Below are 16,462 nucleotides of genomic sequence, written 5' to 3' on the forward strand. Positions count from 1 at the left end.
CCTTATTATACAGGGACGGGTCAATCTAGGCACTCAATCCAAGGGTACCTAAGAAAATGAAAACGAGTTTCTGTAGAGACGCAGTCTAGTGGTTGCACGTCACGCTCAGATGTGACGTGCCGGCAGCCATGTTGGGCTGCGCGCGCAGCCGCGCTCCATTGGCGCGAAGGAGTCGGTACGAGCAGGACAGGCTCGGCGCTCTATAGGGAGAATTACTGTGAATAAAAGCATCAAACTAACAGCGATTGCAGCGTGATTACTGGGGGGCAACATACACTCTACAGTTTCTAAGTAGCAATAATAGTAATCTAAATTAGACACAACAAAATCCAAGAGAGAAATGGTTCCAGGTGAAGTAAATTTACACCACATACCTAAAGGGACAAACCCCTTATGCGCCCACTTCGATGTCCACGAGGTCGCTTATAACTTTATGTATCTCTCTTGCAACTCTCCTCCTCCTGTCAAAGAAGTAACAACAAAACTGCCCTGATTAAAATGCGTGCGTGTCCAGCCTCCACGCAACACGCACTCAACCTGTCACGCTCCATTTTCCTAGAGAAGATGTCCAACCCTTATTGTTCCCCTATCTCAGCAGGCACTTCTCCATACATTACACGGGGGTTCCGAAAGCTTCGATTCTATGTCAGTCCACGGAGGCTCAGATTATGCTTCTCTTCACTTTACTGACATAAACAGCAGCCAATAAAAACTTTAAACTGGCATGACCCCGGAAGGACAACCCCCTCCAACAGTATGCACCAATCACTATCAAGTCCAATGTATAACTGTCCATGTTTATCTATACGGCCTCCTCTTTCTTTGCTGCTGCAGCAGCGAGTTAAGTGCCCTTTACATTTCTACTTTATTGTGGTTAATGGTTTTAAGGGCGGTGGTTGTGAACAGCGCGTTATTGTGCTCTTGACTTGAACTTTCGTGTTGCTGATGCGTGTTTGGTGCCTTCGCCTTTATTGCTCGGGTTGCTTACTTGCCCCGCTCCGGTATTTTACCGCGCGTTTGTTTTTCTTTCTGACCGCGAGTCGGCAGGGCGCGTGTCTTGGTAGGGGGCGGTGGAGCAGGTGGAGACAGACGCGAGCCTCTCGCGCTCAGGAGGCAGTCGAGTTCGCCCCACACGCGACGCGCATGCGCGAGGAGCCGACTTTCGTTTTCTATGATACCGGCTCCTCGCACATCGCGCGTCTTTCAGGCTGCATAAATCCTGGTCTCACAGAACGCCTACCGGAGCGTGTCCGGATTAGAGCCTTGCTCTAGGGGAGCTTTGTGTGCACAAAGGGGTCTCCTTCCACCTCAATCTTAGCCTCACAGAGTGGTGATTCTTTCGGACTACAGTGTGTGTGTGTGTATTTGAGGCACCCCTGGGCTGCTCCCCCCTGTTGAAGTTCCTCCACACCTCCCTGCTTTAAAGCTATGGCGTACTACGCCAAGGAGGATAACCAATGGGCAGAATATAATGAGTACGAGGAGTATGAGCCACAGGAAGAACAATTGGAGGAAAATTTGGTTGAGGCCCTGGATACCCATGTCCAAGGGTCAGTCAATAAGGCATTGATTAAGGCTCTCAAGCCTTTTACTCACACCCTTCAGAAATATGGCAAGAGGAAGTTTAAGTCAGCCCGGCAGAGTGATACCTCTCCTCAAGCCTCGGCCCAGGTGTTAGCACAGATGGCCAGGAATGTTATGAAGGATCATGGCTCGATGGTTATGGATACGTCTGGGGATTCGTCCCCGTCCCCGCCTGTCACTTCTGATTCTGAGGTGGACTCGTTGACGTCCAGGAAGAAATCGAAGAAGGTGAAACACACCGCCTATAAGGCTGATGATAGTCAGGCGCCGAAGAACCTCCTGTTTGATCCAAACAACATTGTACACCCTAGGTCCACGGAATGGGTGCCGTGCCCGGAGGTGGCACACTATGTGGGTAATAACCTGCGTCAGGGTTTCGACAGTAGTGTGAGAGCCACGCTCAGATCTGAATGTCCCAGGCCATCCTTGACGGGAAAGGTGGCAGATACGCCGGACTTGGACCCCACAATGGCGGCCTTTATGAGAAAGTTTGCGAAGGATCCGAAAAAGGGATTAGATAGAGCCTGGCGAGGGTGTCAGGACAAAATGTTGGACGTAGCTGGACCCCTCACAAAGATTCTGGATGCAGCAGTCAAGGCAAAGGATAGGAAGGTGCCACTGGATGTGTCAGAGATCCTTGAATGGGCACAACGTGCCATGTGCTTTTTAGGGAACGCAAATGTGGCCCTGTCTACGGAGCGAAGACGCTCCTTTCTTATGAGAATCGACTCCCAGCTGGCGGAAATGGCCCCTTCCGAACCTGGTTCGCTCGCCAATGGTATGCTTTTTGGAGACAAATTCGTTAGAGAAATGGGCAAGTACGTTGCCACCTTCTCCGCGCTGGACCGGGCGCAATCAAATATCAAGAAGGTTTTCCACACTGGTGTTTTTGATAGGGCCGGACGCCCACGAGGTCGAGGGTCCGGCCGAGGTTATGCACAGACCTCACGTGGAGCAGATCAGAGAGGCAGAGGCAACAGACGCTCCAACTTCTACCCCTCCCGCAATAGAGGAGGCAGAGGCAAAGGACAGAGAGGATCCTATCGTGGCCAGCAGAATGGTTCTGGAGACAACTCCTACTCAGGTACGACTTTTGTGTCCGTCAGAACATATGGTGGGAGGCAGACTGTCTCTTTTTCTCCACAGGTGGCGCACGCTCACGAGCGACCCTTGGGTGTTGCAGACAGTACAGGGATTTCACATAGAGTTCTATGCCTCCCCGACCCAACGGCGGAGACCGAATGCCCTGCATTTTTCCCAGACAGAGCAGAGTTTCATCGACGTAGAGATATGCTCTTTACTCCAGAAGGGCGCGATTGTGGAAACCGTTCCACACGACCTGGGCTTCGTGAGCACTGTCTTCGTGGTCCCCAAAAAGGACCAGGGGTATCGACTAGTGTTGAACCTCAGGGAATTCAACGGCTGGGTGGTGTATCGACACTTCAAAATGGAAGGTATACACCTACTGCGCGACATCCTCCTAGAGCAAGATTGGATGGTACGCCTGGACTTAAAAGACGCCTACCTGGCAGTGTCCATTTACCCTCCTCACCGGCGTTTTCTACAGTTTCAGTGGCGCGACCAGTGGTTCGAGTTTTCGGCCATGCCCTTTGGGCTGTCGTCCGCCCCATGGTGTTTCACCAAGTTGATGAGACCCGTGGTACAGAACTTGAGGGAACGGGGCGTTCGCCTCATCATTTACCTCGACGACATACTGATTTTAGGTCGGTCGCCGGAGATGGTGTCACTCCATCTGTCCTGGACGATTCAACTTCTTCAGGACTTGGGTTTCCTTCTGAATTTGCAGAAGTCCATCTTGCAACCTTCTCAGGTGATGGAATTCCTGGGTTTCCAGGTCGACTCGGTGAAAGCTCAACTACTCTTGCCCCTCAAGAAGAGAGTGGCTATCAGGAAGGAGTTGAGGAGAGCGCTTGCCTCTCCGACAATCTCCTTGAGGATTTTGGCGCGTGTGGTCGGACTTCTAGCGTCATCTATCCAGGCGATATTTCCGGGCCCTTTACATTACAGGGCTTTGCAGCGTTTGAAGGCATTGCACTTGCGCAAAGGTCTGACTTACGCTCAACAAGTTTCCCTTTCGCCAGAGGCTCGTACGGAGATGAACTGGTGGTTAGAGCATATGGATGCGTGGAATGGCAGAGCCATTTTCGCGGCCACCCCGGAGGTGGTGATAGAGTCAGATGCCAGCCGCTGGGGCTGGGGAGCCCGTTGCGGCTCGGTGGAGACGGGGGGTCGATGGTCCAGCGACGAACTGAGTCTCCACATCAATTGCCTGGAACTTCTGGCGGGTTCCTTTGCGATTCGCACTCTGTCCCCTCAGAAAGTGTCATGCTGCATTCTCCTACGCATGGACAATGTGTCCGCGGTGCGATACATAAATCGCCTGGGAGGAACCAGGTCTCGCCTCCTGGCGGAGATAGCGAAGGATTTCTGGCACTATTGCCTGGCCCATCAAATTTCGGTGACGGCGGAATATATTCCGGGGTCTGCCAACGTGATGGCGGATTGGAACTCTCGGTACTTGAGAGATGCGAGTGATTGGAGACTGCACCCTCGGATCTTCGGGGCATTGAACCACAAATGGGGTCCGTGTGTGGTAGACCTTTTTGCCTCTCGGCTCAACAGGCAACTTCCCCAGTTTTACAGCTGGCGCCCGGATCCCTTGGCGATCAGCTCGGACGCCTTCCTTCAATCGTGGACGACGGGCATTCTGTATGCGTTTCCTCCATTTATCATGATCCCGAGAGTTCTGGCTCAGGTTCGGAGGCAGAAAGCGGAATTGGTCTTGGTCTCACTGTGCTGGAAAGCACAAGCGTGGTTCCCGGTGGCAATGAGTCTCACCTGTGCAGCGCCAGTGCAAATTTCATCGTTCCCGGATCTTCTCACAGACCCGGTGGGTCTTCCCCACCCGTTGGTCCTTCAGAATCAATTGTCCCTCATGGCGTGGAGACTTTCCGGCGACGTTGGCAAATGCCGGGAGTTTCACAGGACACTCTCTTTTTCTTATCTCAGGCATGGGCACCTTCCACCCACAAGCGATATGAGTCAGCTTGGAGACGATGGGTTGGTTGGTGTAACGAACGGCAGGGGGATCCGATGGGATCCGATATCACTGTCATAGCGAATTTCTTATCGGAACTGGCGCGGTCTGGTCTGGCTTATCGAACAGTGAATAACTTCCGATCGGCGATCTCTGCGGGGCACCCGCATGTTGACGGTAAGCCCATTGGGGAGCACCCTTTGGTGTGCAGAGTAGTCAGGGGAGTCCGCTTAGTGAAGCCCCCTCAACCCAGGTATACTGAACTCTGGGACGTGTCAGTGGTCCTACGTTTTTTGGCGGCCTGGCCGGCTAATGAGGGTCTGTCTCGCAAACAGCTCTCAGCTAAACTTACACTTCTCCTCTGCTTGGTCTCATGCAGGCAAGTGTCGGATATTCGGGCCTTGGATTTATCAGGTAGAGTATTCACTCCCACAGGAGTTTCTTTTACGATCTCTAGGCGTACAAAAACTCATACAAAATGTATTGCATATCCTGCATTTCCTCATCACAGTAAATTATGTGTAGTCAAATGTTTGAAGGTATATGAGGATTGTACTAGAGAATTTAGAACTGGTTTTGGTCAACTGTTGATTTCATTACAGAAACCTTTCCGCCCAGTCACCAGTGCAACTCTGGCCAGGTGGGTTACCTGGTTGTTGGGCCTGGCGGGTATTGATACCTCTAAATTTTGGGCTCATTCTGTGAGAGGGGCTATGGCCTCAAAATCCTTTGGTGCCGGCTCTCGGCTTCAAGATATCATGACTGCGGCAGATTGGTCTTCTGATTCCACCTTTAAAGTGTTTTATCATAAGCCTATTGTGGATGTGGCCTCGGTGGTGGTGGATAAACTTTAAACTAGCATAATCTGAGCCTCCGTGGACTGACATAGAATGAAAAATTGTCTAGCAGACGCGACAAAGAATTTTCAATTCTATTAAGGACACGGAGGCGAGGATTATCCCACCCGGGCTTGCAGGATTGTATTTCATGCAATATTGTATGGTTGATGAATTCTTGTACCCACCCGAATGATTGTTATTGGCTTGTTGTATTTCCAAGTTTGGGGATGGCCATTACGACTTATGTTCTTGTTTCAGGAGATCAGCACAAGCAGACATGAGGTGAACAGTCTATGCTCTGGAAATCTGTGACGTGGTGCAGGAGGTGCCTTCCTCGACGATGGATGCGATGGTTGCCACGTTGGCCTCCGGTCTTGTTGGACTGATGATGTGTCGCAAAGAAAGAGGAGGTCGTATAGATAAACATGGACAGTTATACATTGGACTTGATAGTGATTGGTGCATACTGTTGGAGGGGGTTGTCCTTCCGGGGTCATGCCAGTTTAAAGTTTTTATTGGCTGCTGTTTATGTCAGTAAAGTGAAGAGAAGCATAATCCTCGCCTCCGTGTCCTTAATAGAATTGAAAATTCTTTGTCGCGTCTGCTAGACAATTTTTCATTCTTCTCCTCACACAGGACTTTGGACTTCCGCCATAGCGTGCAAAGGAGGGCCGTCTCTCTACTCGCTCTATAAACGCGGTGACATCATACGCGACGGCTCACACGCAACGGGTCCAACACAATCAAAAGAGGGCTCCCGTTCCGAACTACAACCGTAATACTAACAAAGGACTCAAAGAAGGACATTCATAAAGGCCGCCTCCGTGATACGAAAAGCAGACACTAGCGCAGTTAAGGTTGCTTGCAATTTGTCAAAAGGAAAAAAAATCTCCACACGCACCAATCAGTGTCACTGATCAGAACTACTGCTGTAACCACTGCGGCGGTGCATGGTTACTACCGGGGGGGGGGGTTTGGCGGTAGGATGGGGGTCGGGCGGGTGGTTATACTCAAAAGTGGAATCACCAGTACCATTCATCAATAACATTCTACAGACTAAATCCACATCAAGAATCCACTGGCCACAAATAATATTTCTGCCCACAGAATTCATAATGGTCATACGGGCAAAATAGAAAAAAGTGAAAACGTAAAAATTACAATGGAAACAAAGGAAGAAAACTACATGACAAGGAGTCAATCCACTGTGATCCACACACAGGGAAAATAATCAAATGATTAACAATTGCACACCAAAAAATGTGTGAGCCTTTGGGCACTGCATGTACACACCTGGACGTACATTCTAATACTTACATACTATCGCAACTCACAAAATGTGTGAATATATATAATCACAAGGAACTTGAGATCTCTAGAGTAGCGGCAAGCCGCACAGTTAATACAGCGGTAATGCCCCACCAGGGCTGGCAAACCTAAAAGGCTTCTGGTGTCTTTTTTGGCTACTGGATCTCTACTTGATCGAACAAGATGTTGTTTTAAGTTTTTTCCTTTTTTGAAGGGGAAAAGGGGCTTGGGGATGTTCAGGTGTTCAATCAACCTCCAATTTTTAAGAATTATCTGTTTGACTTTATTAGCCTTGGGGTTTAAAGTCAATACGCAAGTCATTTGTGCATTTTCAGTTTTTTCTTTTGGAGTGAGTAGAGTTTCTCGAGGCGTATACCATGCCCTTTTTAAAGCAGCTTTAACTAGTTTCTTGGGGTAGCCTCTGGTACACAATTTATTCAGGAGAGTCTCGGCATTCTCAAAATAGTCGTGCTTGTTGGAATAATTACGACAAATTCGTAAAAATTGCCCATAGGGCAAGTTTTCTTTAAGGCTTCTTGGGTGGCCGCTGGTGAATTCCAACAGCGTATTTCGGTCGATAGGTTTAGTGAAGAGGCTCACCTCTAAATGTCCATTGTTGTTGAAAATCCATAGGTCCAAAAAATTAATTCCGTCTTTGCTAAAAGTGATGGTAAACTTTAGATCGGGGGTGCATGTATTCAGCCACCTATGGAATTGGTCAAGTTCTTCACTATTGCCATTCCAGATAAGGAAGATGTCGTCGATGAAACGCATCCACCTCGACAAATGATGTCGAAATGGGATCGTTTCATCGAAGACATACCTGCCCTCAAATTGGTCCATGACAAGGTTGGCTATTTCCGGGGCAAAGCAACACCCCATTGGGTTAGAGAAAATCCCGTTAAAATCATCTTCCAATGTCAATAAGGACCAGTTTTTCAATATGATCCTTTTAATGTGCTGACTCTCAGTGAAACAATCTGTTACACTTCCATAGCTTTCATCAATACTCACTAAAGAAACATCTTCCATATTCCCAGTTACTAGGAATAAAAAGGATTTCCTCTACAGACAAAACATACAATGAAAATATGCAAACCACAGTCAATAAATTCAAAGAGCGAGGGTACCCAAATGGCATCGTAGAGGAAGCTGTATCGAAAGCATCAACTGTAAGTCGTTCTACTTTGGTAAAAACAAAAGAGAAACCCAAGGGTAAAGAAAGAATGGTTTTCATTTCAAAATACTCCACTGAGAGTCAGCACATTAAAAGGATCATATTGAAACACTGGTCCTTATTGACATTGGAAGATGATTTTAACAGGATATTCTCTAACCCACCAATGTTTGCATACCAACGAACTAAGAACATCAAGGAACTACTAAATAAAAAAGATGACCAGAAACAACACTCGTACAAAGGCACGTTACCCTGCCATAACTGTGGCAGTTGCAACGCGATCATCAAAGGAAATGAATTTCAACATCCCAGTCGAGTAACCTTGATCAAACTAAAAGTACCAGCTACATGTGACAGTCACAACCTAATTTACAAGATCAAGTGCCCATGCGGCCTCGCATATGTGGGCAAAACAGAAAGAAAAATTAAGACAAGGCTAATAGAACATAAGAGTAACATTCGCACCAAGAGTTCTAAGTCACCGTTGGCATCTCATTTCAATACCTTTAAACATACTCCCAGTCAACTCAGATTCCTTATCTTGAAACAACCACCCATTCTCCATGGGAGAGGCAACACACAGCATCTTTTACTACGAAAGGTATTTTGGATCAACTTCTTGAATACTATTCACCCGAAGCGACTGAATGATCGTTTTGATCTGAACTGTTTCTTGTAAAACATAATATAACATTTTGAAAACAGACCCTAAGATTTTCTTAGCGATTTTCACAGTGTTTCCATTTGAAACTATGAAAATATCCATTACATGCAAGTATGTGAACCATATCTTCCTTGATTCACATTTGTATTTATATTTCCACACGACCAGTACACCTTTGACATGCATTAAGGTTGTTTAGTCCTAGATATCTTCTTTGGACGATTTTTCTTATTTTTTAGAGTCACTATTGCACCCTCGCACACACCTCATTTATTATGAATTTTTTAGTAGTCACCATTTTTTGTTTCACTGCAGGACACTATCTAGATTCCGGATCTCTTTTCCGACTTATCTTTTTTACTACACACATCTAACTTGTGAATCTTTCTTCCCTCGTTCACATTACCTAGTCGTATTTCTTTTATGTCTACATGCCTCATGGCGTGACTTGAAATGCGCGGAATATAGTGTGCACACTTCCGTATTTTCTACGGAAGAGACGGAAACCCGGTCAGGATCCTTCATGAAACTTTATCTGTAAGACGCATGGTCTCGCATGACTTTTTATAGCGAAGCTTCGCTATTTCTACGGGATTACCAGGACTAATACACTGGTTTATCTGTTTTAGATCTTCGAACTAACAAATCACGGTCCGTTAAGATCCGCCAAGTTTCTAAGGTACCGATTTTTCTTACCCGCGTTTAAAGTGAATGACGTGATAGTCACCTATTTAAGTGTTTTCACCCATGTTTTTTGAAATTTTTTCAGGACATTGTCGATCTTGGCATTCCGTACATTTGATATTTAGAATCCATGACATCATTGTATATATCGTATTGATCAGGTCAAGGTAGGATACTATAATCTACCATACTATTGACACACTATAAGCAGCGCACTTTCGGATCAAGTTTCAATGCACCGTTCAGTACCCTGCATGACGCACACCTCTAAACACAGGCATGAATATGGACTTGTTTGAATGATTCACCCTCTGGGTCTTTTTTCCATGTTGCTTTACTTTTTACATTTACACATGAATATTTATGTATTTATTTATTTTGTCGAACATTCACATGGTACATTTCTGTTTGAGTTGGTATACACAGTCGGGGATATAAGGCCAAACTGTCCAAAAGCTTGAAATTCTGTATAACTTCATTGAGCTTGAACAAAGATTGTATGTATTTTTGAGGTGACCGTTGTATATTCCTTTTCGACAGTACATGAAGCCTCTGATAAAGGGCTTGTTGCCCGAAATGCATTGGGCTATGAAGACTGATGCCTAAATCGATATATTGATGTGAAAATAACGTCAAGGAACTTTGAAATAATTTAAGGAACATTCCAATAAAACTTTATTGATATGAACAAGTAACAAAACATTGAATCATGTTTCTTTTTGAGTGCATTTGGGGACGTTACTCATGTTTGGAATAACGCAACAGGATTCTTGATTCAAGAGGGCCATCTTTGCATTCTCACTCAGGACCCACAGTAAGTCAAGTCCTGGGACATCAGACGTAAAAGGTCTCAATGCCCACGGTTGGGACCAATAGCTCCTGCTTCCACCTCGAACCCCCGAAAGGGGTTGTGACAGTTGATAAAAGTCTAAGTGGGGGCTGCCAAACAATGTTGGTACTGTCACTACAGCAACAGACATGGACTGCTGGGAGGAAGAGTTTGAGAGGTAGGGCTATCATATTGATAACTGGATACAATTTGGAACATCTCAGAACAGCATTGTATTCTCCTAATCCAATGGATTAGCAGAAATAATCAAATGAATTACCAAAGCTTGTATACAATGACTTAGATGCCAGGAAGGAAACTGAAGTCTGATGAACAAGAATTGTACTGCGATCATTGCACTGCTCCGAATGCTGTTACATTCACATCGCTTTTGAGCATTTGAGATGAAGGGAGCCAAGTTCTACATTTTCTCTTGTAAGGATTAAATGGAAGATAGAGGGTGACTTTACTGTAAGTAGAACAGGAGTTTTGTATATAAGACTGTGCGGTAGTAGATAAAATATAAAATGGTATGATGATAAGAAGTGTGTCTGGAAAACAAGTGGCTTTTTGGAAATTGGGCTTGGAGAAACTGAGGTTGGGTAGGAAAAGACAATCATAGTTCTCGAGTCCAAGGCAGATTGTAGAAGTGAGGAAGAATCTCATGATAGCATGTCCAAAGTGTCCAAAGTATCGTGAGTAATGGGTGATGTTTGGCACGCTCAGAAAAGAGACAGTAACACATGGAGGAGGGATGAATGAGAAGAAAACAAATGTTCTGAGTGAAAGATTTTGAGTTGAAGAGAATTTCACAGCTTGTAATCTATTCCCAAGATTATATATACCTTCTTTATTTTTCAACAGAAATGTATTGTGCTTTTACAAAAATGGATACATATTGCATATTTTTGTGTGGGTATGTTTTTTAGTGAAAATCATACACTTATCAATAGTCTGGAAGGCACCTTTTTAGACTGTTATGCATTAGTTCTAGAGGCAATAAGTCATGGATGTGGGGATTCCATGTTAGAGTGTATTATTCAATTTATGTCTGCTGGAAGTGGGTGTCTGGCAGGATGTAACTATATTGTCGGTATGCTGTGTATACCATTAAACAATCATTCAACATTTGCGAAGCTGCTTATGGACCAGCATGCACTTCTATAACACAAATTGTCATTAACATGTATAAAAGGTTAGGATGTACTAGCAATTAGGGGTATTTAGGCAGCAATTGTCTGTAATTCAGAATATCTCTTACCGTGACCTGAGTGGGCAAGCGACAAGCATGGTAGCATACTCCTTGATGGGTGGCTCTGTAGATATAAGAGACTGGCCCAGGATGTTAACAGGCTTCCATTTCCAGAAGCGCTCTTGGTGCTGCAGTTCTTTCTTAACATATGGTAAAGGCATTCTTCTTACTTCTACTAACAATTGTGATGTTCCGATATCTGCAGCCATCAGTGCTGGCCAGTCTCACTCTCAAATACTGATGCCACCTGTGGAGGTAACTCAGACATCTGCCTCCCCATGGCTTGGCTCACTTTCTACACATGGAAGAGAGCCCCAGCCTGGCCAATAAGATGCCTACAAAAATCAATTTTAGAAAAGGTATGAAGTATTACTATTTTTGCAAATTCCAATTAAAAAACACACTAAACATTATACAAATTGCATACCATACCCATAGTTAAGTGTGGACTGAAAACATTAAATGTCTAGGCACACTTCTCTAGACAAAGGGTTCTTATACAGATATGTGTGTTCCATAACTATTAAGACATTAAAGTTTACAAACAGATAAAACAAAGTGTGGCAGCAGCATTGAAATTAGAATGAGAGGCCAACACAATATACATGGCTACAACAGATGAACAAACAGACATTTAACTACCTCAGGGAAACATGACTCCTTTCTAGTGCATAACAATATAAACATATACCAAATGTGACAATGATCATTACTTTTTTATTTGACACTCGTTGACAAAACCAGCACTAAATTAGACATTGCACATGGAAACACTATTTTCTTTAACGGGTAAATGGCATAAAAAGAACATAAAACAAATCTGAATACGTGTTTAAGTGATAAAAAAATGTGTGTTTGTAAGAAAACAGAAGACCAGACAAAGCACATAGAATGTAGCACGCCTGTTCCATACGGAAACAGTAAATGGAAATACAATCTGGCTGTTACAGAAGCATCCAGCAGTCAAAACTAAATATCAATTACTACAAACAAAAAAAATAAAGCAGTATATTCATACCACATCAACAATGATTTCAAAAATGGTTAAGTCCTATCATCCACAAGCCTAGGGTGACCAACTGGCATGGGTGCAAATTCAGGACGGTGAATGGACAAATTCAGGAGAAAGGGTCAAAATTCAGGACAAAAATACAGGAGAGGAGGTCATAATTCAGGACAAAACTTCGGGACAAAGGTAAGTTTTACAGACACATCAGAGGAGGTTGCACAATAGTATATAAGTAAGTAAATAGACAACCACTTCAGTACAAGTCAAAATAAGTTCATATTATGTTTAGACAATCGTGCACTTCAGTTTTTCAGTATGCTTGCAGCTTTGAGCAACTGTGCAGGTCTTTTTGTGGTATTTGATATGATAATAACTAGGGCTGCCAGTTTTCTGTTTTTACTGATTTTTACCCATAAATACAGACAGAAAACATTTATTTTCTTGTCTGTATTTATTTTTAAATGTGGATAAAAACGGAAATTGGGTTGCTTTTTGACAAATTCTAAATACTGTCTGCCATGACTGCCAGGCCAATAGCTGTGTGAATTGATAGGTAAGGGGATTAAAACAGAAAGGAATTTTAGTAAAGAGGCTTTAACACCAGTAGAAATGCACAAGGTTGTTACTGAAATGTGCGTATTTTCATGTAAGTGCATTGATTTATCTTCTACGGGTGTTCACCTGGCAGGGATTCAAGCATGAATGCATATTTAGCAGTTAAATAAATGTGGAAATATACTAACTTCAACTTACTTTTTCCACAAAACCCAAAATAAATATGGATAAATACAGATAAAAGTAACCAAAAATAAATATGAAAAAATACAGACGGAAATGTCAAAAAAAAATTCCATATGACCAGGAGCCCTAATCATAATCTATTTATATGGTTACTGCACTGGGTTGTCCAGTCTGATATTTTGTTTAAAATTCATGATTCTGAGCAGAAATGTTTGGTGAGAGAAATGGTCAGGAAATCTGCTCGGATAGACATTGTGAGATGTAAAGCGGCACAAATAGGATGCAGCTAATTGGGACCTGCTGTGCTGGATGAGAATGCAGGCCTTCAAGTGACCAGCTTTATGTGTCAAATCGCTTCAAGCATTCCATTTCTGTTCAGCTGGTGATGACTGGTATAGGGTCTGGTTTAGTGCTGAGTGATTGATAAGACCCATAGTGGAGAGATCTTGTATGAGCAAAAGGGAGTTATTAACCAGGCTGCATGAGGTTAATAACCAGCCTGCATGAGCTATAATTGGCTGCAAACTGCTGAGTGTTATGGTATTATTGTGGGTCAAAGCAATATGATAGGAGTTGACATTACTGTATAATGACCTGGCTAGTGGCTAGCCATATATCAGCCCTCCTTATTTGATCTGTATATTGGAACTATCGGCCCGTTTTCAGGCGCCATCTTTTCGCGGGTCTAGAGGATTATCCTCACAGGACTCCAGCGCACAGGATTGTGCATTTAAGGCACCATCTCCTGCCCTAAGGTAGACTATCGCACTACAGCGCTTACGCGAACCTTTGTTGCTGTTATCTGCTATTTTAATATTTTAATACTTCATTTTTTAGTCGCGCTGCCACTTTGGCCACAAGCGCTATTGCAGCTTGTTATTTGGGGGTATTAGACAGGAACTTACTTGCACAATAATCATTGTAAAAGCACCCGCATTTTGCAGGGATTTAGCCAGACTTTGGGGGCAATTGGAAACTGACCGCGGCGTCCCGCCTGCCATCTTGGGTGGGGGTTACTTGGATCGGCCCGTTTTCAGGCGCCATCTTTTCGCGGGTCTAGAGGATTATCCTCACAGGACTCCCGCGCGGCCTAATACAGCAGTATATTAGAGGATGGGTGTGCAAGCGCGCAGCGTGGGCGCGCAGCAGGAGGTGCGCCTGAGGTAAGCCCGTTTGTGCCCGTTCGCGTCCCGGCCGCGTCTAGCGCTAGCCAGGCTGCTCGCCTTGTGTATTCCAGAGATGAGCTTTGCTCGTTGAGCGACACTTCTAACTCGGCCAAGCATTCGGATACAACTTTATCTCCTGCGAGGGCCCTTTCTTGTGGTTTATTGAATGTTCGCTCTCTCTGCAAACATCATGCTGAGATTGCCCTTCTCATAGAGACATCAAAGTTGGATGTACTGTTTTTGACTGAAACCTGGACTAGAGCGGACAGTGGGGTAGAGCTTGGTTGGGCATGTCCCCCGGGCTATTTGATTAAACATAATCCGCGTGGTTCTGGGAGAGGTGGCGGAGTTGGATTTATTTTTAGGGAAACCCTCGCATTTTCGCAGTTGGAAGTCAAAGGGGTTAGTGGGTTTGAACTCCTAGGGTTTTCCTTAAAAGGCCAGAGTGGTGTGTTGGCTGCTGGGCTACTTTGTTATAGACCGCCCAGTAGTGCCATGCCCCCCCCTCAGGAATTGATAGACCTTATATACGATTTGTCTAATTCACATGCTAGGTTCTTCGTGTTGGGTGATTTTAATCTCTGGCCAAATGGTCCACATGACCTCGCTTATCGTGAACTCTGCCAGGCGTGCAGTAATGTACATCTTACGCAACTGGTGCTCTCTCCTACCCATGAAAAAGGTCATACCCTGGATCTGGTCTTTGCTGATGACTCACTGGTCTCGATTAAGGAGATAGCGGGCCAATGCTGGACGGACCATGCGATGAGTTACTTTTTCATTTTTTTGCCAGTGGGCTCACTGAATAATAGCGGCACTGGAGAACCTAAGTTTAGTCGGCAATGGTCACGGATCCTGAAGTGTTCTAGTTTGCCTACGCTTCTTCCTGGGGCCTTTATCTTGGGGGAAAGTGCGGAGGATAGTTATTCCACTCTTTGTCAGCAGATTCTGGAGTCTTTAGACAAGGCTGCCCCTTTACGCAAGGTTAAAGCTAAACCATCGCGGGCTACACCTTGGTTCTCCAGTGATCTCTTACAGCAAAAGCTTTGCTGTAAACAGGCAGAGAGAGCCTGGAGAAGGCACTACTTGGAACCTGATAAACTCCTTTACAAGCAGTCTCTGCAGGAATATAAAAGGCAGATCAGGAATGCCAAGGCAAAGTATCTGGAGGACACTCTGGCTAAGGCAGCGAATAAGTCCCAAGCCCTGTTTAGAATAGTCAACAGCCTGTCCAACCCTACCTGCGCCTCGAATACTATCCCGGCTTCTCAGGAGCTATGTAATTCCTTGGCTTCTGCTTTTGATGAAAAAATCAGGAATATTCTGACGGGACTTTCGACCCCCAGTTCGATTTCTTCCTCACCTCATTCTTTATCGGACTTGGTTCAGGTTTTGACCCCTGATGCTGTCAGGGAGAAGACAATGCAGCCTCAGCTGTCTTGTTTTCCTCCACCTTCCTTGGAGGATTTTTGCCTGCTAGCCAATAGTGTTTCTTCCGGTTCACCTCTTGACCCTTTACCGCACAAGTTCTGGAAGGTGTTCCAGGCGGAGCTGTTCCCCCCCGCTTCATTCCATCTGCTGCCAGTCTCTTGCCACAGCCACGGTTCCTGACAGTTGGAAGCTTGCAGTGGTTTCACCTCTGCTAAAAAAAGCTACCTTGGACCCCTTGTGCCCAGCGAACTACCGGCCCATTTCGCTTCTACCGTTCTCTGTAAAAATCCTAGAGAAATTGGTCACAAGAGTCCTGTCTAGCTTCCTTGAAACCAACGCCTGTCTGGACGTGGCCCAATTTGGGTTTAGGCCGGCCCATGGCACTGAGTCCGCATTGGTCGCCGTTTTGGACACCCTTCGTTCGCGTGTCGACATGGATAGAGCAGCATTTCTGGTGCTGCTCGACATGTCGGCCGAGTTCGACACCGTTGACCATGCGGTACTGATACATAGGCTGCGGGAAGCGGGGGTGTCTGGCCAAGCCTTGGACTGGTTAATTTCCTTTCTTGATAACAGACAACAAGCCGTGGCTTTACCACCCTTTCGGTCAGCTGTCAGAAAGGTGAACCAGGGCTTGCCCCAAGGCTCAGCAATAAGTCCAATCCTATTCAGCCTATATCTTCGTCCTTTGATTTGTTTAATTAAGTCATTCGGCAT

The 16,462-nt window shown here is 45.2% G+C and overlaps 1 protein-coding gene across 1 annotated transcript; it reads left to right on the forward strand.

The window, feature by feature from the left end:
- The first annotated feature begins 1,428 nt into the window (after positions 1–1,428).
- Positions 1,429–15,925, forward strand: LOC147702456 (uncharacterized). The gene is made up of 2 exons (XM_086929417.1): positions 1,429–2,668; positions 15,108–15,925. The coding sequence occupies exons 1-2, from the start codon at positions 1,429–1,431 to the stop codon at positions 15,923–15,925; spliced, it is 2,058 nt and encodes a 685-aa protein (XP_086785543.1).
- Positions 15,926–16,462: the final 537 nt, after the last annotated feature.

This window comes from Lissotriton vulgaris, chromosome 7, assembly GCF_964263255.1.
Source record: "Lissotriton vulgaris chromosome 7, aLisVul1.2, whole genome shotgun sequence".
NCBI classification, from domain to species: domain Eukaryota; kingdom Metazoa; phylum Chordata; class Amphibia; order Caudata; family Salamandridae; genus Lissotriton; species Lissotriton vulgaris.

Coding starts and splice junctions, on each gene's coding strand:
- LOC147702456 (XM_086929417.1), top strand. CDS start 1,429: ATGGCGTACTACGCCAAGGAGGATAACCAATGGGCAGAATATAATGAG. Junction 2,669..15,107: donor TGGAGACAACTCCTACTCAG/GTACGACTTTTG, acceptor TTTTTTTGCCAG/TGGGCTCACTGAATAATAGC.